At 33.6% G+C, this 21,643-nt stretch overlaps 5 protein-coding genes and 1 non-coding gene across 7 annotated transcripts in view; 4 read left to right on the top strand and 2 right to left on the bottom strand.

Annotated features, from left to right (window-relative positions):
- Window positions 1-2,364: 2,364 nt before the first annotated feature.
- Window positions 2,365-2,865, bottom strand: LOC111803118 (LOB domain-containing protein 12-like). The gene has a single exon (XM_023687399.1). The coding sequence runs from the start codon at window positions 2,863-2,865 to the stop codon at window positions 2,365-2,367; it is 501 nt and encodes a 166-aa protein (XP_023543167.1).
- A 2,830-nt stretch (window positions 2,866-5,695) lies between these two features.
- On the top strand, window positions 5,696-7,570 carry LOC111803078 (ferritin-3, chloroplastic-like). Its single transcript, XM_023687352.1, has 8 exons — window positions 5,696-6,109; window positions 6,408-6,491; window positions 6,582-6,642; window positions 6,716-6,803; window positions 6,879-6,940; window positions 7,030-7,095; window positions 7,169-7,232; window positions 7,323-7,570. Exons 1-8 carry the CDS (start codon window positions 5,811-5,813, stop codon window positions 7,358-7,360), a joined length of 762 nt encoding a protein of 253 aa, XP_023543120.1. The 5' UTR covers window positions 5,696-5,810; the 3' UTR covers window positions 7,361-7,570.
- A 676-nt stretch (window positions 7,571-8,246) lies between these two features.
- Window positions 8,247-10,625, bottom strand: LOC111803090 (40S ribosomal protein S4-3-like). Its single transcript, XM_023687363.1, has 5 exons — window positions 10,469-10,625; window positions 9,781-9,858; window positions 9,499-9,679; window positions 8,950-9,047; window positions 8,247-8,848 (listed from the first exon to the last, which is right to left on the bottom strand). The coding sequence occupies exons 1-5, from the start codon at window positions 10,469-10,471 to the stop codon at window positions 8,414-8,416; spliced, it is 795 nt and encodes a 264-aa protein (XP_023543131.1). The 5' UTR covers window positions 10,472-10,625; the 3' UTR covers window positions 8,247-8,413.
- Window positions 10,626-11,537: 912 nt separating this feature from the next.
- On the top strand, window positions 11,538-18,613 carry LOC111802997 (multiple inositol polyphosphate phosphatase 1). Of its 2 annotated transcripts, XM_023687272.1 has the most exons (12): window positions 11,538-11,742; window positions 12,518-12,599; window positions 13,133-13,426; window positions 13,582-13,740; window positions 14,586-14,726; window positions 15,267-15,323; window positions 16,685-16,823; window positions 17,267-17,371; window positions 17,458-17,648; window positions 17,927-17,968; window positions 18,094-18,181; window positions 18,325-18,613. In XM_023687272.1, exons 1-12 carry the CDS (start codon window positions 11,645-11,647, stop codon window positions 18,348-18,350), a joined length of 1,422 nt encoding a protein of 473 aa, XP_023543040.1. In that variant the 5' UTR covers window positions 11,538-11,644; the 3' UTR covers window positions 18,351-18,613. The 2 variants fall into 2 exon arrangements, with proteins under 2 accessions (XP_023543040.1, XP_023543039.1); XM_023687271.1 differs by having other exon boundaries at window positions 18,094-18,559.
- Window positions 18,614-19,243: 630 nt separating this feature from the next.
- TRNAS-CGA lies at window positions 19,244-19,325 on the top strand. The gene has a single exon. It is a non-coding gene; the product is annotated as a tRNA-Ser (tRNA).
- A 136-nt stretch (window positions 19,326-19,461) lies between these two features.
- Window positions 19,462-21,643, top strand: part of LOC111803072 (eukaryotic translation initiation factor 2 subunit alpha homolog) — a 4,381-nt gene continuing 2,199 nt past the window's right edge. The window contains exon 1 of the mRNA XM_023687339.1: window positions 19,462-20,012. Within this exon, the coding sequence (XP_023543107.1) occupies window positions 19,629-20,012 (384 nt within the window). The 5' untranslated portion in view covers window positions 19,462-19,628. The remainder of the gene's footprint in view (window positions 20,013-21,643) is intronic.

The following is a 21,643-nucleotide window of genomic DNA, read 5'->3' on the forward strand; positions in this document are numbered from 1 at the left end:
TGAACTGTTGAAACTCACTCTTGATGTTTGGGATATAGTCACACGATTGAGCGTAGAATAGCTTCATGAAATTGAAAGAAGTCGAGGACAGTTAGCTGAAAGACAAATGAAATATATATATATATATATATATATATATATATATATATATATATATATATATATTTATTGGAAGGAAAACATTGGAAAAACTATTTTTCACCCCCAAAAGCTTCAAGTAAGCTATGAATAGAAAGAACCAAACACAATAAATATAGAAACTTCCTTTTTTGAACACTATTTATGAACAGAAATAAGAATAATTTCGGAAGAGACTATAAGAGCATGCTTTGGTTCAATGGCTTATTCATGGCCCCTTCAACTACTCCACTATCAAGAGAATCATATTTTATAAACATATATGAGTTACGTATATATTTAAATTATAACTTATATTTATGGTGAGATCAAATCGACCTTTCACCACTCATTTTCAGATGATCGAGTTTTTTTAAACACCGAGCCCCTAACCAATGTTCGAATATTTTTTAATTGAAATTCGTTGCATCGAAAGAGGAAGAATGATATAATAAAGCCAAAAACTGTGATTAGTGCTGTTGGTTCATGGCTAAAAAGGTTGTCCATTCAAAACTCACTCATTCTCTTTCTTTTTGAAATACCTTAATTTCTCATTCAGTCCCCAAAAGTCAAACCATTTTAAGGAAATGAAAATTTGAAAGTTGGTCAACTTTTTGACAACATTCATAATTAAATAAAGACAAAGGGCCAAATAGCAATTATTTATGGTGTCTTATCAATAATACTAGACTGCACTATATAAGTAGCTAGGTAGCATCATACTTTCATTTTTCATATTTAAATCCCACTAATAAATAAGATCTTCATTTATAAAATTAAAAAAAAAAATGTGTGAATAATTCTTAAACATTTTCATTGTACCATAATATATATATATATATATATATATGATTTAAATTTGGACACGTAGAAAATGGATCACAAGTCATGAGTAAAGAGCTAGAAATAAATAAATGGTTCAAACATGAAACACATCAACCATTTTTAATTATTGTTATTATTTTGAATTTTTTTTAATTCTTATATGCTCAAATTTGTTCAAACATTTTATTTTAATTTTTAAATTCTCGAGATTTATTGTATTTGAACTTATAAAAATAACTATTTTTTATTCTCATAAATTATTTTACCATTAATTGTTTAAAGATTTAATTACAACTTTTAGTATTTAAATTTTAGGTTTCAAAAGATATACATATAAGTGGGACAACCACAATAATAATAATAATTATTATTATTATTATTTTTGGTATAGATAAATAGTTTCATCATTGAGCTACTTTTAAATTTTCATGGAAATTTTTTTTAACATATTAATAACGGTGTGACACTTGAGTAAAGAATATGAATAAATTGAGACCACGTATGAATGAAAAAGGCCTAGAAGAATTAAAAGTCATTACCTATACAAATAAGGTGCACCTTCCTTTTCGGTACCTTAATTATAGGAACTGTGTGTTTTGCCTCGAACAATTCTATGTTAGATGAGCATGCGAGTGAGGAAAGATCCTGTTGGAAGGACTTTTGTTGGTCTATGAGGATAGTTTTCACTCTCAGAAGTGAATAGTAAGTAACGTGACCATGTTGCAAAGGATGCAGAGGAATGTCGAGATCATCATGGGTAGAATTGGATTCCTGGGTATGAACTGTTACGAAACGTAAGAGTATTTTTAAACTTTTTAAATAAATTAGGGTATTAATGAAACTTTCTAAAGTTATGGAAATTTATTCAGATTTTTTTTAAAAGTTTATTATTGAAACTATAATCTTTTTAAAAAAAATAGAATGTTTAAGGGTATATTTAGTAATTCAGCCTTATAACAATTTACTCGATATTATATTCCTTTTACATTTTTAAATATTTAATTTTAATTCTTTTACTTCCATTTTTTTAAATTAGTCTTTATTGAAATTAATTTTTATAAAAATTAGTTAAATAATAATTATAATAAAATTTATGTACTATATAAATATATTTCCAAATTTTCTAAATTTAATTCCGCAAATAACATCTATAATTTACTATATTTTTAATTTGGTTCTTTTACTTTTAAAGTGTTTTTTTTTTATCTCCTTTAGTTTAATAATATATTAGGAAAGAGATTAAAAATCTTTAAACTTCTTAATAATATAATTAATTTAATATGTTTATGTTTGGAACCTTTTTAATTAATCTCAGTAACTTCTTTAAAAAATATTTAGTTGCAGTAAACATTTTCTTACACATCATTAAATTTATTAATAGAAAGTTCTTTTTTTTTTTTTTTTACATTATCAATTAAAAATTTAAGAAACAATGTCATGTCCAAAAATGGTGTCATAGATTACATTGGGAGAGGAAGCAAAGTTGAAGCACTGAGACCGGGGAGGAGACGGCGGCGGGAGTTGGAGAGACGGCGGTTTCTCGTCGGAATAGATCTGAGGGCAATTTGGGAAAACAAGGTGGTCTTGTTGCATTTGGAAGCAAAGTATCTCAGATTGAGCAACAGCTAATTGCATTTGTAGCTGAGAAACTTGGTTTTGTAAGTACGAAATTGCCCCTACACAACCATAAACTGGGTCCCGCACTCTTGCAGTTGCCTCATAAACTAGGCTCATCACGGCGTCGCCTCTTTGTTGCACCGGCAGTTCCTGCAACATTTTGCTGACATTGCTGGCACCAAAAACCTTATGAACAATAGCAAATTTGTGGGGGTCATCGGAGGGGAAATAAGGGGCAAAAATGCACTCTTTTGCGCACCGTCGCCGGAGGAGTTTGCACGACGCGCAGGGCGAACCGCCACCCATTTTTTCCTTGTTTTTGCCGGAAAATATTAAGAGAGAGAAACAGACGGCGGAGAGAAAAGAGAGAGAGAGAGAGAGAGTTAATATTGTTGAAGAAAAAAGAGGTTGAAGAGTGTATATTTATAATGGGAGACCAACGCGTGTGGCCAAAAGCGAGTGATTATTAAAACTCAAAATAGATTACTTATAATTACACATTAATTGCCCAACAAAAATAGAGATGATAATTACTTAATAATTGCTTTTTTTTTTTTAATAAATAAATTTTATATTAATTTTTAAATTTTAATAATTTAATTTCTCTCCAATATTGTCAAAATCAGTGACTATATCCCAATTACTTTCGGTTAGTTAACTAGAATTTGGGTCAGTCATTGACACCGGCAATATGCGAGGCAAGTAGGAAATTACAGCTGGGTCAACTTCTCCATTCTCCACCTCAAACCTTGCGAAAATTCAGTCCATAGATTAAACGAACATCTCTAATTTTAAAGTTTAATTTGATGTACTTTTTAAAGCATTTTATTTATTGATGTCTCTTAAGACTGATCGTGAGCATGTCAAGATCACGTGTAATAAGTCAACAATTTAAATTTATAAAACGGAAATCAAATATAGTTGAAAATGTTTGTTTGTAGTTTAATATAATCCAAGTGCTAATTAGGTAAAGAAAGAAAAGAAATCAGTCCTCGTGAAGTTGACCCAATCAAATATGATTGCTTCCATATCTATCATCAGATCACATGCGTGAGAGAGAGAAAAATATTTATTAGCACAATTTTGAAAATACTCAAGTATACTAAAGTTAAGATTGTGATGACCGAATAAAGAAAAGATACATAAATGAACCAATACCACATACGAATGAGCGCAATCTTGAGAATAAGATACTTAGAAAAGACTTAAAAAATTGAAACTCGTTATCTATACCAACACGGTGCACTTTTTTTTTCGGTCGCTCAATTATAGGAACTTCATGGTTAAGCTTGTTTTAGTTGAAACAGTTCTGTGTCATCGTGAACTCTTAAAAAAATTTCTAGAATGCATGTAAGTGAGGACAAAACAAATTGAAAAGACTCGTATTAGTCTGTGAATATAGTATTTACTCTTAAGAAACAAGTAGGTAATGTGATCATGTCGCATAATGCGGAATATTGTACCTAAATAGTTACAAAAATTATAAAAATTATAAATAAAAAATAAAAAAAAACAACTCATAAGAACATGATTCCAAACCAAATCTCAGACATATAATTAATTAATCAATAAATTATTAAAAATAATAAATCCTCTATGCTAAATCTCACACGTCTTCTACATAAATTAAATCATATCCACAAGTGAAAGATGCTTGAAGATAAATAATATTATATTTTTTTAATTAAAAAAAAACATTACATTAAATTCTTGCAATTCAATGCTTTGGTTGACAAATATAGTTTATTAATATATATTGAAAATATTATTGGTTGTAAATACCCCATTCTCTTATTTGGACTATATGTAAGCTGGGCTTTCAAAATCTCAATAGGGTTTTTGATTTGGGCCAAGGCCCAACTTCAGAAATAAATTGTGGGCCCTATGAATGATCCACCAAGGAGATTAATGCATTTTTAATATTTAATTCTTCTTTTAGAAAACAACAATTATATAGTAATAATTAGGTCTCATACATGTGTGTTATATGCTCGAGATTATTTATTAGGTATTTTTAATATAATTTTTTTTTTCAAACAGTCTTGGATCGTAAATTATTAAAAATAATACGTATTTTTTCTTAAATTAATTATGAATAAATGGTATTAACCTTAATGGATCATAACCAATTAATTATTATTATTATTAATTAACTTTTAATGTCTGTTTGTCAACCATATTTAATTTTTCATTTCTATAATAATGACTTTTCTCGAGTTTCTATTTTTCAAAATACTTTTTTAAAAGAAAAAAAGTGGAATGGGACTCTTTACGAATCGCCAAAGTTCTAGATTTGGAGGAAGAAGACAAAGTTTTTTTTATATATAAATATTTTATTGTTTTTAAATTATAAAATATATTAAAAAATTTGGATATTTAAATTTAAAAACTATTTTCAATATAATATTTTATATTTTAGTTTATCGTTTTAGAGAACAATAAAAATTAACCGACATGTCTATGTCGTATTTAATACGTAAAGCACATTTTGAAGTTTTAAAGGTAACTTTTAATTTTATTTTTTTATTAAATTATTCAATTTAAAAATACAAATATTAATCAAAATTTGATATCATTAAAAGTTTTTTTAATTTCATTTTTTATGAAAATAATTCTATTAATGAGATAAATTCCAGGAATGAGTACTTTGAAAGGCATGTGTTTGAATTTTTCCATATTTCTTAAAAAGGATAAACTTTGAAAATTAAATTAAAAAAAAAACAAATATAATGACAACCAATCAAATTTTGACACTAAAACAGTTTTTTTTTTTTTAATTCTTTTTTTATATATATATATATATTTCTATTTCTTTTGTCCTTATCATTAATAAATAGTCAATTTGATGCATAATTAATAATATTAAACCTTATCCTAAAAAAAGCATACTAAAATATATATTTAATTTAAAATAAATTTTTTAAATTAATTATTTAAATAGGGAAAAAGGAGAGATTCGTAATTGGAAAATCAAAAGTCTGGAGATATTTACGGCGGAAGAGAGAGTAACCACATCCATTTCACAACAGGGCATGAGCTTGACACGCGCTCGTCTCCGCTTCTCAATCTCAGCCGTCCACGTTTCTCTTAATCCAACGGTTTTCATTCATTTTTCGTTTCCTTTATATTCTCCCCCAACTCTCTTTTCCTCTTCCATCTACATCCTCATCCTCTTCTACCACACGCACTCTCTCTCAAACCCTCAAATCAAATCTTCGTTTTCATTTCTGGTCTTTTTCAGTTCGTCAATCATGCTTCTTCCAGCTCCTTCCGCTTTCTCTGTCGTTAATTCCCGTGGGGAGAATGTTGTTCCTTTGTTTTCTTCTTCTTATTCTTCGATTCTGAAGCTTTCTCCGGCCAGAAATGGTGTTGGATTGGTCATTTCGGCCTCGAAAGGAGGTTCCAACACTCGGCCATTGACGGGGGTGATTTTCGAGCCATTTGAAGAAGTCAAGAAGGAGTTGAGTCTTATTCCTACTGCCCCTCAAATCTCTCTTGCTCGCCAGAAGTATAGCGATGCCTGTGAGGCTGCAATCAACGAGCAAATCAAGTGAGTTTGGTTCTGTTTTTGAGATGGATTTGTACGTGTGGTTTCTCTTGATGGTATTGTTTTCACGTATTTGGTTGGTTTTTTGTGGTTTCTGTTCTGTTTTTGGAAAGGGTCTTTATGTGGTGATGATCTTCTGTTCATGAGATTCGTGTGCTTGGTTTTATAGTCCTCTGCTGTATTCTTTCCATATTTTCTGATCTGCCTTTGTGAGATAGATAATTTCAACCCATTTGGGTTTCTGTTCTGTTTCTATCTGATTTGATGTTTCTGTAGCTAACAAGGTATGATTTGATAACAGTGTTGAATACAATGTGTCATATGTATACCATTCCATGTTCGCCTACTTTGATAGAGACAATGTAGCACTCAAGGGATTGGCCAAGTGAGTTTTTACATCTCATCCCAGTTGAGTTAATTCTTCTTCTTGATCTTTTTATCCTTAAACTGAGATGAAAAATGGTGTTATTCAAAGGTTTTTCAAGGAATCAAGTGAAGAAGAGAGGGGTCATGCTGAGAAATTGATGGAATATCAGGTAGATAAGATCGAGTGAAGTTGATATTGGTTTATGAATCTGTTTTTTAAATGATTTTGGACTTGTTTTCTAGAACAAACGAGGTGGAAGAGTAATATTGCAGAGTATGATTAAGCCCTTGTCTGAATATGACAATGAGCAAAAAGGAGATGCCTTATATGGTTAGTTTTGCTTTGTTTTTTCTCCTCTTTGGTGATATTTGGTTGGCTGTAATAATATGAATTCTCTCTTTTCAGCAATGGAGCTTGCTTTGTCCCTTGAGAAGCTAACAAATGATAAACTGCTTCACTTGCACAAGGTAGAGTTTAGCTTTCACGTTCTCGCCCCTCGTGTTGCCCGAGTTCGTAAGTGTTTGAAATGTGTTGATATCATCTGCATTGTCATTAGGTAGCTGAAGAGAATAAAGACGTGCAGCTGACCGAGTTTGTCGAAAGCGAGTTTTTGGGAGAACAGGTATTAATTATTGATGATGATGTTTGTTCACAAGTGAGCTGAAATATTCACAATTGTTCTTCAAACTTTGTAGGTGGAAGCAATCAAGAAAATCTCAGAGTATGTTGCTCAGCTAAGGAGAGTGGGGAAGGGACACGGTAAGAATACATCGCCCGCTCGTGTTTCTCGTTCTACATTGATTGGAATAGATTGTCGATCCTAACCCATATGAATGGAAACATTTTCAGGAGTTTGGCACTTCGATCAGATGTTCCTTCATGCATGAGGATGGGAAGTCAACAATGGTGCTGGTTTGGGTGCTGGTTTGGTAGGGGCTGCATAGAGTTAAGTTCAGTGAAATATGAAAATAAAATGGTTCAGTTGTTCTGTGCTGTGCTATGGATATGATATTAGGTGTTATAAATTTGTCACGTTAATGTTTCTTGTTATTTTTGTTTCAAATGTTTTATCTATAGATTGAACATTTATCGTTTCAGTTGTTGAATTTAAAAATAAAAATTAAAAATAATAATATTATTATCCTATTTTTTTTGTTTTGTAGAGAGAACTTTTATCTTCAATTTATATATATTATCATATACTTCATTATTTAATATAATTTAATATTTTATATTATTTTTACCCACATTATTTAAGCCTAAATAAATTAACAAAAAAAAAATTTATTTCAATATTTCAAAATTACCTCAATATTTCAGGTTTATAATATCACTCTATAAATTTTATTTTAATCTATTTAATATTAATATTGTTTTTTAATTTTATAATCTATCTATTTCGTTTTTTATTGATGAATTTGATTTTTAATAATAAATTGATTTGTGTCACTGAACTTTTAATAATTTTTATAGTATGAATTATAAATAAATAAATAATTTTTATAGTATGAATTATAAATAAATAAATAATTTTTATAGTATGAATTATAAATAAATAAATAAAATTAAAAAAACTTAAAACAAAGTTAGCAAGAACCCAACCAGACGAAAATAGAGGGTTGGGTTGTGAAAATTTTTAGGTCGGGTTGGGTTATCAATTTGACCAACCAGAACTTTTAGTCTCTCAACCCGACCCAACTCGAATCATGTACATCCCTACTACATGATACTTGAAAAAAAAATTGTTCAGTCTATATTATAACGGTGTTTTCCAACGGTGTTTTCCAACAACAAAATCATAGAAGCAGTGTGTTCATCACATTTCTAGTAGAATTAAACAGTCTTAAGATCTCTTTTACTCATAATAATAACTAAAAAGAGTGCAAAATTTTGACAAAAACTGTCTTCAAATCATGACTACTACTACAATACTCAAACTCTTAAGCCGTGGCTGCTGTTGAGTTGGCAAGCCTCTTCCTGGCCTCTTCAATGATGGATAGTTTGATACCCTTGCCCTTCGGAAGGGATACCCATGGCTTCGTCCCCTTCCCGATGGTGAAGACATTGCACAGCCTAGTGGCAAATTCGTGCCCAGTTGCATCCTGAACGTGAATAGTCTCAAAGCTTCCCTTGTGCTTCTCCCTGTTTTTAATCACTCCGACTCGTCCACGATTTCTTCCACCGGTCACCATCACAACATTTCCGACATCGAACTTGATGAAATCAGCGATCTTGTTTGAGTCGAGGTCCAGCTTGATGGTGTCGTTTGCCTTGATCAAGGGGTCGGGATAACGGATTGTACGTCCGTCGTAAGTGTTCAGATAAGGGATTCCCTTCTGCCCAAATTGCACTGAGCGAACTTTGCAGAGCTTAAACTGCAAAAACAATATCAAAGTCATACTAAAATAGATTCTATATAACAGGATTGTCATAAGAAATAACAGATCAGAGCTCCATGCAAATGATAGCAACTAACCTTAGACTCCTCATCCCTGATTGAGTGCAAACGGAATCGGCCTTTTGTGTCATAGAGGAGCCGGAAATTCTCATTTGTTTTGGGGATCGACACAACATCTAAAACAAAAAGAAGCAAAAGCATTATAGTTAAAATGTATCTAAAATAATAAACGGATCACATATTAAGCAACAAAGAGACAAAGCAATACCATGTGTTTAAGATAATAATTTTGATGAGAGTAGACAATCAAATCATTGGAACATATTGTATATCGGGTTACTGTTAAGTATCTTGTTTGCAAATGGAAATTTGGCTGGAAAAGTTGAGGATGCATTCCCTATACTCCGCCTCGTTTGTTTCAGACTATACTCCTTATGGGAAAAAAATTGATTGAAAGTTCTTTTGACTTTGATTAAGAATAGGGAGAAGAGTTGAAAACAAAGACATACAACAACATAAGGGTAGTAGTTATTAGGAGGGTGGTGGGGCACTGGAACTATGAGAAATGCTCAATAAATATTGAAACTGAAACAATGGTATAAAATACAATGTTTAAGATCATCATACCCATGAAACCAGCAGGATAGGTCTTATCTGTCCTAACCTTCCCATCGACCAATACATGCCGTTGCATCAATATTGCAATGACCTCACGGTATGTGAGAGCATATTTCAATCGGTTTCGCAAGATAAGGATCAATGGGAGACATTCCCTTGATTTATGTGGTCCAGACGAAGGTTTGGGGGCCTATAAAGGTATTTAAAATGTAGAACTAGATGTCAGAAACAAGCAAAATGTGAAGCTAAATGAAAAAGTAAACTGAATCGGGAACTATAAATTTCACTCACAAATGCACCACCAAGTTTGTCGAGCATCCAATGCTTAGGAGCATTGAGCCTCTTCAAATGCTTCTTCAACCCTCTTGCCTGTCAAAACCATAGACATTAATTTCATACGCAAATTTAACAATTCTGAACACCGAAATGAAAGTTAACAAAAATATGCGGATGAATAGGGATTGAGGGACGACCAAACTAATTGTGTTTTTGGGGTTCAATTAAATGGTGAACTTAAATTTAAATGATGGATGGTAGCAGAACAGAACACATCCACACACTCTAGAGCAATATATCGCGAAAATAACTCGTGTAGGCAGTTGATAGACATCTCTGAGCCCGTAATTCCTATATGAACAACAATTCTCACAAAAAAAAAAGAGTAAAAAAACCCTAAATAATGCGAACATATAGAACACTGGAAACTCAGTTGAGAGTGAGAGTTCGAGAATCGTGGATGAATGAGCCAAACCCTTTACTGTAGTGGTTTTACAGGTTAGAGCTCGCAAGTCTCAAACAGATAGCATTAAAAAAAATCGCATTCTATCGAATCACCTAATAACGATACAAACATAACAAACAAAAAAATCACTATGGAGATGGAGATGGAAACAAGAGTATAGACCATCTTAACCTATAACGAAAATGGATATAGCATATCAAGCAAAGGAGAAGAGAGTTTGTAAAGAGATCCACTGACCATATTTTCAAAACGAAGTTCGACGGAAGTGAGATTGCCGCTGGCGGCTGCGGGGAGTGAGCTAGAGCTTCTGCAGACGCGAAGAAAGGAGTTGGAACAATGGCGGTACTATGTTACATGAAAGCTTGAAGCAAACAGAGAAGAAGAAGGTTATTTGAGAGAGAGAGAGAACTGAAATTAGGGCAAAGTTCTTGGGCCAATAACTGGTATGTCATTAAGATTTGGGCTGGGCTTTGTGGAAGAACTGAATCTACATCGTTTGGGTTCTTGGGCTTGGGCTTACGGCAGGCCCAATTGAACGTAAAGGTTCAAAGTTTCAACTAGATTTTAAACTTCAATATGATAAGTAGTACATACTTTTTTTTATATTAATTTGTTGGGTTTAACTACACCGTTGCTGTAAGCTAGTATGCGACATTGTGAATAGGGCACGACATTAGACAAAGGCCACGTTGTATAATATATTTTTCTACTTCGAGTTGGGTCAAACTAGGCTTAAACATATTGAACTTGGACCCACTCGATTCCTATAAAACGAAACTCAACCCACTTTGGTAACACATATCTAACCCAATCCAACCCAACGCTTGTAATATACGTTGGATTGATTCAGGTTGTTTGGTTCTATTATACACCCCATACTACTTTATCCACTCAATTACATAATGTTTTTGTTGTATTAATGTTTCCTCTAAATTTTTAATTTTTTAAGCGCAACTTTAATTTTATAATTAATTATTATTCAAAATATAGAATTAATAGAAGGAATAAAAAACTATATTATTGCTCAAACCTCGTTGAAATTTATAAGTTTTTTATAAAATTATTAAATATTTGATTCGTATACTAATCAAACCTTGTTTTGTTTGATTGTTAAAATAAAATTGACCTAACAAGCCTTCCCGATTAAGATTCAAATTAATTTATTGTACAAATAAAATAATAATAAAAAAAAAAGCATTTAAGTGAGAAGCCACGTCATAGCGCCAATTAACTTTCGGTCGTGCCTTGCCGCGTTTGCAGAAAAAAAGCCCTTCTGTATTTATTTTTTTATTTTTTATTTTTTTAATTCACATTTGGTGGGAGAGAATTTATCGTTGCTTTCCCTTCCGTTATATTATATATATTCTTGAATTCTCTGGGCACGGATAGGCGGCAGGAGCGAAGCAAACTGTAATGGCGGTTTTTCTTCTACTTTTCTTGTTCTTGTTCACTAATTCTGTAGCCGAAGAAGTATCGTTCGGTATCAAGCAACATCTATCGACCGTCACCAGGTTCTCTCTCAATCATCTTTCTCAGTCATTTCGCGATTTTTCTGCTGTTCAAATTGGTTTATTTTCAGTCTATCTGTGTGTGTGTGTGTGTGTGTGTGTGTGTGTTTTTGTGTGGATTTAAGTATTTATGTGAGTGATTGGTGATTGGTTTCACGAGCAACATCTTTCGATCTCGATGTGTTTTTGTAAGCGGATTTGGACATTACTGTTTCTAATTGAACGAGTGAAATGGAAGATTGATTCCTTACATTTTTAGATTTTGCTAAAGTTCCTTGAACATTGAAAAGAAAGTCAATGGCCNAAACTAATTTTTTATTATAAATTTCTCAACACTAATAGGATGTGGAGGAACTTGATATGTCGGGTTGCGTAAGGGATTACGAGTCCCGGCAACCAGATTTTAGATTGCCACTATATGTAACAGTGATCGCCTTTTCCAGATATTTGAAAAATTATTCAATCAATGAGGTTATTTGTAATTGAAAAGCTTTTTTGTAATGAGGCTGCAATTTTGATTTGTCTTGAGAGGCTTACTCGTTTGATATTCAGGAAAATTTATTTATTGTTGTATTCCTAGGCTGCTAGCAACTTGCGTGCAGCCTAGAGGGGCTCGCGTGTCTAATATTTTTGTAACTTTTCAAATATAAGCAAAAAGTTTGTTTAAAAAAAGGCAGTGCCTTATGTTCTATGTGGAAGCGCGATGCAGTTTTCAATAGTCATGAACTTCAGTGTCACAGCGTAAAAGATAACTTCTAATTTTGATATTTCTGGACAGATATGGTGCTTCGAAAGGTGTTCGTGATAGTAACTATGCTCCCGCGCCTGATGGTTGTGTTCCAATTCATTTAAATCTTGTGGTAAGCTACATTTCAAAATTGTTGGTTTCCAAGAACCATTTGGTCAATTATCTTTCATGCTTTTTCTTAATAGGGAATTATTCATTCCATGAGCATAAAAACATTAGGTTAAAGTAAAAGATCTATATTTCAGAATTTTATTGAGAGGCTTGAATGATTAGGGTGTATGCCCATCTTTGCGCCATACCACTAGATTCAACAGTCAACAGTTTGTTATTCGTTCAATGTGTATTAAGTTGCTTGTATGAACCCAAATGGCAAATGATACCATAATAGTAGTTAATTGTAGGGGGAGGTATGCATGCAAGATTCAATTCCTGCCGTGGTTTGTTTCAGAAAGTATGTTTGTTTGGTGTGTAAGTGAATCTACTAATACTTCATAGCATAACTTGGGATTCTATTACAGAGTTTTTTGTATGCTTAACTTGCAATTTGTGTTCTTGCTTTCTAATAACAAGACTTTATTAGACTTAATTTCTTTGAAAGTTAAATATTCCAAAGGAATTTATACATTTAATGGTTTTCTTTCTCAGGCCAGGCACGGTACCCGTGCTCCAACCAAAAAACGTATTCGAGAGTTGAACAACTTGGAAAGTCAATTGGAGATGCTTATAAGAGAGGCAGTAGAAAATGGGTTGTCTCTGCATAAACTTCCTTCCTGGTTGAAGTTATGGAAATCTCCTTGGAGAGGAAAAGTGAAGGGTGGAGAATTAATTCCTAAAGGAGAGGAAGAATTGTATGATCTTGGAATCCGAACAAGAAAGATGTTCCCTGACTTGTTCAGCGATGATTATCACCCGGAAGTTTATACCATTAAAGCAACTCAGGTTATTTCCTGTTTTGGCACTGTTTTTGTTGTGTACCTCCAATTTTAATTGTTCACATTAATTATTGTTGGACTGGGAAGTTGTAGACTTGGAGTTCCATTTATTGTTTGAACTAGAATCAGAATGCTTATTCTCGTTCCTCCATAAATAATTAGGTTCCTCGAGCGTCAGCTAGTGCTGTGGCATATGGTATGGGGCTATTTAATGGGCGAGGAAGCCTTGGATCAGATCATCATCGAGCCTTTTCTGTCATCAGCGAGAGCCGTGCCAGTGATACCATGCTTAGGTTTTTTGATTGTTGTCAAAGATACGAGGTAACTGTGAATTCTTGATTGTCTTCTGTTTGATATGGTCTAAATTGGCCAAACTTTGATTGCGTATTATTATTATTATTAAAATCATGTTCTTGTTTACGGTTTTGAACTTCTGTTGTTGTTATGTGTCAGTTTGTGCGTGATATTCAAGCACTTATGCCCTCCTGAACACGTATTAAAATGTCTAATTTTCAGCTGTTTTTCTTCATGCTGTCTATTTCTTCAAGGTCTTTAAAACTTGTGATTACGTGGTGATGAATTAAAAATAAAATAAAAATAAACCAGGCTGTTGCCTGTATATATAATAGCCATTGATCTCTCACCCAAGTGATGTCATATTTGCTAGCGAAACTCAGAATCACAAGGCCACCTTTTTGTCCACTGTTCCTTTCCCATGTTTTTTTCTGGGAGTTCTCTTCTTGGCAATTTTGGATGGGTTATGCCCCTCCATTGAAAAACTTTGGCCGACCTTCATATCCTTCTACTGGCACAACCCTCCAAGAAGGAGGGCAGCCTCTTTTGGCTAGATTTGCTAAGAGGAATACATGGCTTTAGAGAAACCACAGACCTTTTGGTTGAACGGGGAGAAGTTTTACTCATCGTTGTTTTCTGCCGGCTTTTGATGCAAACGTCAAAATGTTTTTGTTTTTTTAGACTATCCATTACTGATATTTGAGGGGATTTCTGAACCCTCATTTTCCTTGGAGGCTTCCCTTCCGTTTAGCTCTTTCATTACTTAATCAATTTTCACGCATGCCAACTATTTTTAAATCATCAAAGTATTAAAATAGATATTTAATTGTTGACTGGTTGATGTCACTGATCACTATCAATTTTCTGTGCAGGATTATAGGAAGCATCAGGAACCTGCTGTTGACAAGCTCAAAGAACCTGTACTTGATGATATAACTAAGTCACTCAGTGAACGTTATAATCTGAATTTTACACGGCAGCACATTGCATCTCTTTGGTTTCTCTGTAAGCAGGTGATTCTTCACAAATGCACTTAAACACAGAAAGTTAAAGTCCCCTTGTAAAATATTCGGGATCGATTCGGATTACCTTGTTGATCGAATATCTCAAGGCAAGAACTTGTTTGAGATTCGAATCACTCCACAAGCAAGACTGATCTTAGATTCTAAACATGCAATTTAAACTACATAGAATTACAAAAAAGTTTAGCCCTTGGCAAGACTATCTATTAAAAATGTATTTTTGAAATTTACGGTCATTTTTTTAATTCTTGGTTTATGTATTTGGAAAGTAACAAGAAAATCTTTAATTTACGATAATATTGAAAATAGGTTAAATTTTCACTTATTGTTGGTGAAGAAATGTCAGGTCTTCAGTTATTCTCCCCTCAACCCTCTGTGTTCTCTTAGTTTCTAGATGGACACTTTAAAAAAAAAGAAGTTTATGACTTAAGAGAACCCCTTGTCCTTTTGTAGCTCTACAATTATTTTTAATGTAATACATTTTTGTTTTTACTCTAATGTTAATTTTTTACTCTCTTCTATCATTTGCAGGAGGCATCCTTATTGGACATAACGGATCAAGCTTGTGGACTGTTCAGCCCTTCCGAGGTATTTGAATTATTATCTCAATGGGATTTATCTACTGTCATACCAATAGTAGGATTGGTTTCAAATGTATTTTAAAGACTCATACCTGACGAGGAGGCTTAGCTTATTACTTCGCACTTCCTTATGCATATAGCTGCCAAAATTAAGCTTTACTAGAAGGAACAGAAAATCTGAGTATGTATTTATGTATTCTAGTTTCCTTCATTCAAATCTGAAAGGCTTGCAGTTGGCTCAAACTTATATGGAAAAAGGAAAAGATGGGAAATCAAGCTACAATTAATTGGAGAGAAATACAGCTTCTTATAAGAACTAAGGGTTGAGAGAAAAGAAATGGCCGATGAGATGTTTTAACGTGGCTCTATTTCTGTGAAGCTACATCCATGGGTCACGTTTAGAAATTAAAATTCACAACACAACCAAATGTTGGTTTAGGCTAAAAAATAAGAAGTCCTCTCCTATTTCTTAGCCGTAAGTTTTCATTGCCACCCTTCCTTTTGGATGAGCTCCTTGTGTGTCGACCGTCTACTGAATTCTTTGGAGTGTTTAGTCTTCTTCCAAGACTAAATTTAAAAACATCCCAATAGCGCTGGTAGAGTGATGCTAAAAGAAAGTCTGTGTAGCTTGAAAGTTTCACCGTCGAAGTGCTAGGTTATGGGGTTGTTTCAAGGAGAATAAGACTTGCACAAGATCTCATACGAATGTCTAAATTCCTTGATGAGTTCAATTTGGCATCCAGGAAAACAATCATGGTTGTAATAACATAATATGACAGTTATTATCACAAGATTTATGCTCCAATTAAGTTGGAAGTTAAGAACACTATGAACGTTATGAGCGTTGTAGGAGTGATTTTATGAGATTTGCAGGATAGAAGTCCAAACAAAGTGTCAAATTGATCAAATTAGGAATTATACACCCTCATATGAATTTGAAGTAACCTGCGTTTCAAAGAACTACAAGAAATATTTAAACATTGATATCAAATTCAAATTAAACCATTAAAACAAAGAGAATTTAAATATTCATCTAAAGACAGTATAACAAATTAACTTCATTGAAATTGAAGCTTTTAAATGTTATTGCCAACAAAACCAGCATACTGCTTTTCTAACAACTAGGAAAGCAGTACACCAGGAGTGTGGTGTCCTTCTTCAATAGCCAGTGAGCTCGTATGTGAGCTTAGCTTGCACCAGGGAATATTTTTCTATTAATCCAACCAGATTTTCCAGTTCTTTCTAATCTACTCATAAAAGAATCTTTTGTTGAATTATTTTGGGTTTAGCTTAGCATGCTGCAGTTATAATGTTTGGTGGTTCTGCATTTCATGATTCTCAGCTTGCAATCTTTTTCTACGTGCTCAGGTTGCTTTGTTGGAGTGGACGGATGATGTGGAGGTGTTTATATTGAAGGGTTATGGTAATTCATTAAACTATAAAATGGGAGTTCCTTTGTTGGCAGATATTGTTCAATCCATGGAGCAAGCTATCAAGGCCAAAGAAGGTATATTTATACATCTGCTGCTTTATTTTCTTGTTCACACTCCCCATACCTTTGTACATTTTCTTTTAGCTATAAATTTTCGTGTTAGATCACTGAGTTCTATTCTGACATCTTGGGAGGAGGTATGGTCCGAGTGTTAGGCTTAATGGCTTAGTTTCTGCGGTCATTTCAAAAGACTTTTGTAATTGTCTGCTAGGTTTCTTCTTCTGTATAGTTGGTGTCGGCTTTTTCTGGTGGGTTTTTTTGTATGCCCTTTTTTTCTTTCATTTATCTCAATTAAAGTTCAGTTTTTCATCCCAAACAAAATACCCTACAATTTCTTTTTAATAATCAAGTTCCCATTTCTTTTTCCAATGGAAATTCTGAATGACCAATGTTGGAAGTTATTAAGTAGTGTTCTTATCTATCTTTGTTTCTAAGTTTTTCATGTTCTGTACTGGTAGAAAAGCAAGTTCCTGGCAGCTACGAGAAGGCAAGACTTCGTTTTGCTCATGCCGAAACTGTGCTTCCATTCACATGTTTGCTCGGGCTCTTCCTCGAAGGACCTGGTAAGTGCTTTTAATAACTTGTAAATTATGCGTGTCTGTGGCAGTCCCTTTCTTAGTTTTGAAATTTTGTTACCTGAATATAACAGATTTCAGAAAAATACAAAGGGAGCAGCCTTTGGAACTTCCTCCACGGCCTCCAGCTAGTAGAATATGGAAGGGGAGCGCTGTTGCACCTTTTGCTGGGAATAACATGCTTGTTCTCTATAACTGCCCTGCTAACTCGTCGGATCAGTACTTCGTGCGAGTTTTGCATAATGAAGAACCCATAGCAATGCCGGTAAGCATCCTCTCCATTCCTAAGGCAACCCATTTCTTATTTTTAGCTCATGTTTGAACTTCCATAAAATTTCCACTCTTTTGTCACCAATGCATAAAATGTCTAAAATTAAATGTTACTACTGCTAGTTTCACAAGATCTACATTCATTGATCGTTCAATTCCCAATGGCGAATTGTGGATTTTCATCTCAAAGTTTCCTTTAGTTCACTTCTCGAGCTGACCTATTACCTTGTTCATATTACAATTCTTACTAATCTTTTGTATTTGCTTGAATAGGGTTGTGATGGTTCGGATTTTTGCTCCTTCAAAGACTTCAAGGTAAAATTACCACATCCACGCACGCACACACCATATATATTAAGAAACCGAGCTTTTAGATGAAATAATGTACAGGGCACACATAATTGCAAGAATAGATCCTAAAACTTTTCCTCTCTTTCCAGGAGAAAATTGTAGCTCCTCATCTCAAGCATGATTTCAACACATTGTGCGCTGCAAATCTTGAAGAACCTGCGTCGGAGGCTGAAACGAGTAAGTTCTCACTGTTCCGTTGGCTCTTCGGGCCACGCAATGACGATAAACAACCCCGAAAAGTTGAATTGTAATAGATGGTGCTTACTAATTATACATCTTTGTCCTTGACATTGTTTTCTTAATGTGCATATAATCAACAGGCACCAAACCCAGGTTTTACTTGTAGGCAGGAGTTTACTCGTTTTCCGTGCTAATTTCGAGTTTCATTTTATCTGGATCTTGAGCTTGCATCTGTTTCACACGTCTTTGATTCAAAGATTTAGACTCAACATTGAGCATTTGGCATTTGCTTGGATGTTTTGTTTTACCACACAAGGCACGTGCTTCACCTTCTGTACTCCTAAATTATACAAGATTAGGTTACTCTTTACAATACGTAATCTGTATGTATATACTAAGAAAGAATTGAGCTTGTTCATTCTTTTACCATAATTGTCCAAACTCTTTTAAAATATCTGTCATTAAAATAAGTATGAAATATCTGTCATTAAAATAAGTATGGTATAGTAATGAAGAGAGACTTTATCAATTTTTGCATATCTCTTTAATCAGTTACATCAAAAGTTGAAGGTTCGATTCCATACACACGATGCAATTATTAAGCTAACAAAATAAAGAAAGCACTTCGACCCTAAGCTTCTGAAATCATTTAAATCAAATAAAAGAACCTAAAAAAATCATTTAAATTAAATAAAGAACTGATTTAAATCAAATAAAGAACCTAAAGAAATCATTTAAATTAAATAGAGAACCTAGTTAGTCATGCAAAAACTTAATTCATAACTTTCTCAGTGGGCACCTATAAATTAAATTGATTTGCAACAAATAATTTTTCTAATTAGCAAAAATAATACGATTCAATTAATTAAAATTAAAAAAATGGTTGTAAATAAAAAGTGTAAAATATATACTTAAATTTAATTGATTTAAGTAAAATGAGGTAATTAAAACCTTTTTTTAAAGACCTGGTGATTATTAATTTACTTCGAAAATTCAAGCGTTCCGCTTGTTTTTCAATTAGAAATATATCAATAAACTAGTCTTCGGTTTCTCAATTCCGTCGATATGTCCGAGTGGTTAAGGAGACAGACTCGAAATCTGTTGGGCTTTGCCTGCGCAGGTTCGAATCCTGCTGTCGACGCTTTTGTTATTTTTTTAATCTCTCTTCATTTGCTTGTTGCGTCAGATCCACGCTTTCTTTCACCCCCCACCCCCTCTTTCTTTCATTATTTTCATTTAAACCCCTCAATTTCTCATTTTTCCCCTAATCTCCCCTCCCATAAAAAAGAAGCCTCAATTCGATTGTCTGAAATTCTCTATCTTCTTCCTCAAACTCCCTCTCTCTCTCTAACAATTAGCCCTAAATTCCCCCAAAAGAAAACCCCATTTCTTCTCTTAAACCCTTCTTCACAGAATCCTTCAATTCTCTGAAATACTCTCTACTATGGCTTCCCATTCCCCTAATCTCGAGTGTCGGATGTACGAAGCCAAGTACCCCGAGGTCGACATGGCCGTCATGATCCAGGTCAAGAACATTGCTGACATGGGCGCTTACGTCTCTCTTCTCGAGTACAACAACATCGAGGGTATGATTCTCTTCTCCGAGCTCTCTCGCCGTCGTATTCGTAGTGTCAGCAGCTTAATTAGGGTCGGTCGAATCGAGCCCGTCATGGTCCTCAGGGTCGATAAGGAGAAGGGGTATATTGATTTGAGTAAGAGGAGGGTTTCTGAGGAGGATATTCAGGCATGTGAGGAGAGGTATAACAAGAGCAAGCTTGTTCACTCTATAATGCGCCATGTTGCGGAGACTGAAAATATTGATTTGGAGGTAGTTTCTCGTTTTCTGGCTTTCTTTTTGCTGGCTCTTTTTCTCATTATTGGCTGTATTGCTTTGATGGCTGTTTTAGGAGTTTGTTGAAGTTTTATTTTCTTGGGTGATGTTTGAATTTGTTTTCGTGTATTCTTTTTGTTTGAGTTAATTAATATTATACGTGTAAGCACTCTGAATTGACCTAGTGATTATTGGAGTAGGGAAAGGGAAGGTGAAGTTCTCCTAGGCTGTGGTTCAAAACTATGGTGGCCAGTGGTCGCCTTTGACTTTAAAAATTCTGCGTGTTTCTTGACAACAACCAAATATAATAGTTTCTTGTGGTTAATTAGTGGGGCGTGCCTAAGTTGACTACTCGATACATAGATATGTAGAAAAAAGTTCCTTAGTGTACGAAGAGAGTTGGATTTGGCTCCTTTGGATTAACAACATTGGATCAAAGGGGCAGGTATTTAACAATTGGTGAAGGGCTTAAACCTAGCCAAGATTGTGTTATTCAATGTTTCTGCGATGAATTCAAGCACACGGTGATGAGTGAGGGGTGAGCAAATGCATATTCCTTGTGCAATGGGGCACACTTTGATCACCAAGTTCATGGAAAATGGCAATCGCCATTTTCTTGGGTTTAAATTCAGGACACTCATCACTAGTTTCTTAAGGTGGCTTCGAGGCTTTGTTTTAGAAGGGGAGGCATAAGACTTGAAGCTCTATGTGGTGTATGCATTGATGTAAATACAAATAATAATAATAATGATAAAAATTGTAAAAATGTAAGCCATGCACTAGTAAACACATCCATCATGTTGTAAAGGTCATTCTCATCATCATTATTATCATTGATAGGATTAACCTTTTCTTTAATTTTTATTTTTTGTACTTTATTAGGTATTAGTTGTAAAGTTAGTAAAAGGCCAAATAACCACAGCTCTTGTTCATATTTGGACTTTTATATCTTGAAGAATATACATTAAGTTTATATAAAAATTCTTTGAATCACATGCCACAATGACTTTGTTTGAGTGCATTCTCATGTAGGTGTTAGTCCTCGAACGCCTTGAGATTTAAATTTTGAGCCCTATCTCAAGTTGTAAGCCTTGAAAGCCTTTAAATCCAAAAATAAAAATAAAAATGCCACTAGCAAAAGGGGTTGTACTTTCCTTCTTAATTTAACAAAATTCTCCTTTCTTCGTATGTTAATGTTTCTTCTTTTGATTCCCTCAAAGAATTCGTTTTCATCCCTTAAACAGAAAAACCAATAAAGTTACATGGTTTTAAGTCTCTCCTTGCATCCATCTTTCCAATTCTCTCTTTTGATTGAATAGAATAAGTTTAAGAAACTATACATTGTGATTTATTAAATATTGATATATTAAGTTCAAGAAACTATAGATTTGGTCTGCACTTTGTACATTGCGCCTTGGAAACCTCGAGCACACTTTATTGTCTCCTATGTATTGTATCTTTTTGAGTTATTTCATCCATTCCCCCTTAAGGAACCTAGAGTTTGATGAAACAGTGAAAGGAAGTACCTCGTTAATTGTGATATGGCCTTTAACCCTTGGTTTGTTTTAGCTATATATTAGTTCGACATTAATTACTAATAATGATCTATTCTAGAAACAAAAAAAAGA

This window comes from Cucurbita pepo, chromosome LG01 (genome assembly GCF_002806865.2).
Source record: "Cucurbita pepo subsp. pepo cultivar mu-cu-16 chromosome LG01, ASM280686v2, whole genome shotgun sequence".
NCBI lineage: Eukaryota > Viridiplantae > Streptophyta > Magnoliopsida > Cucurbitales > Cucurbitaceae > Cucurbita > Cucurbita pepo.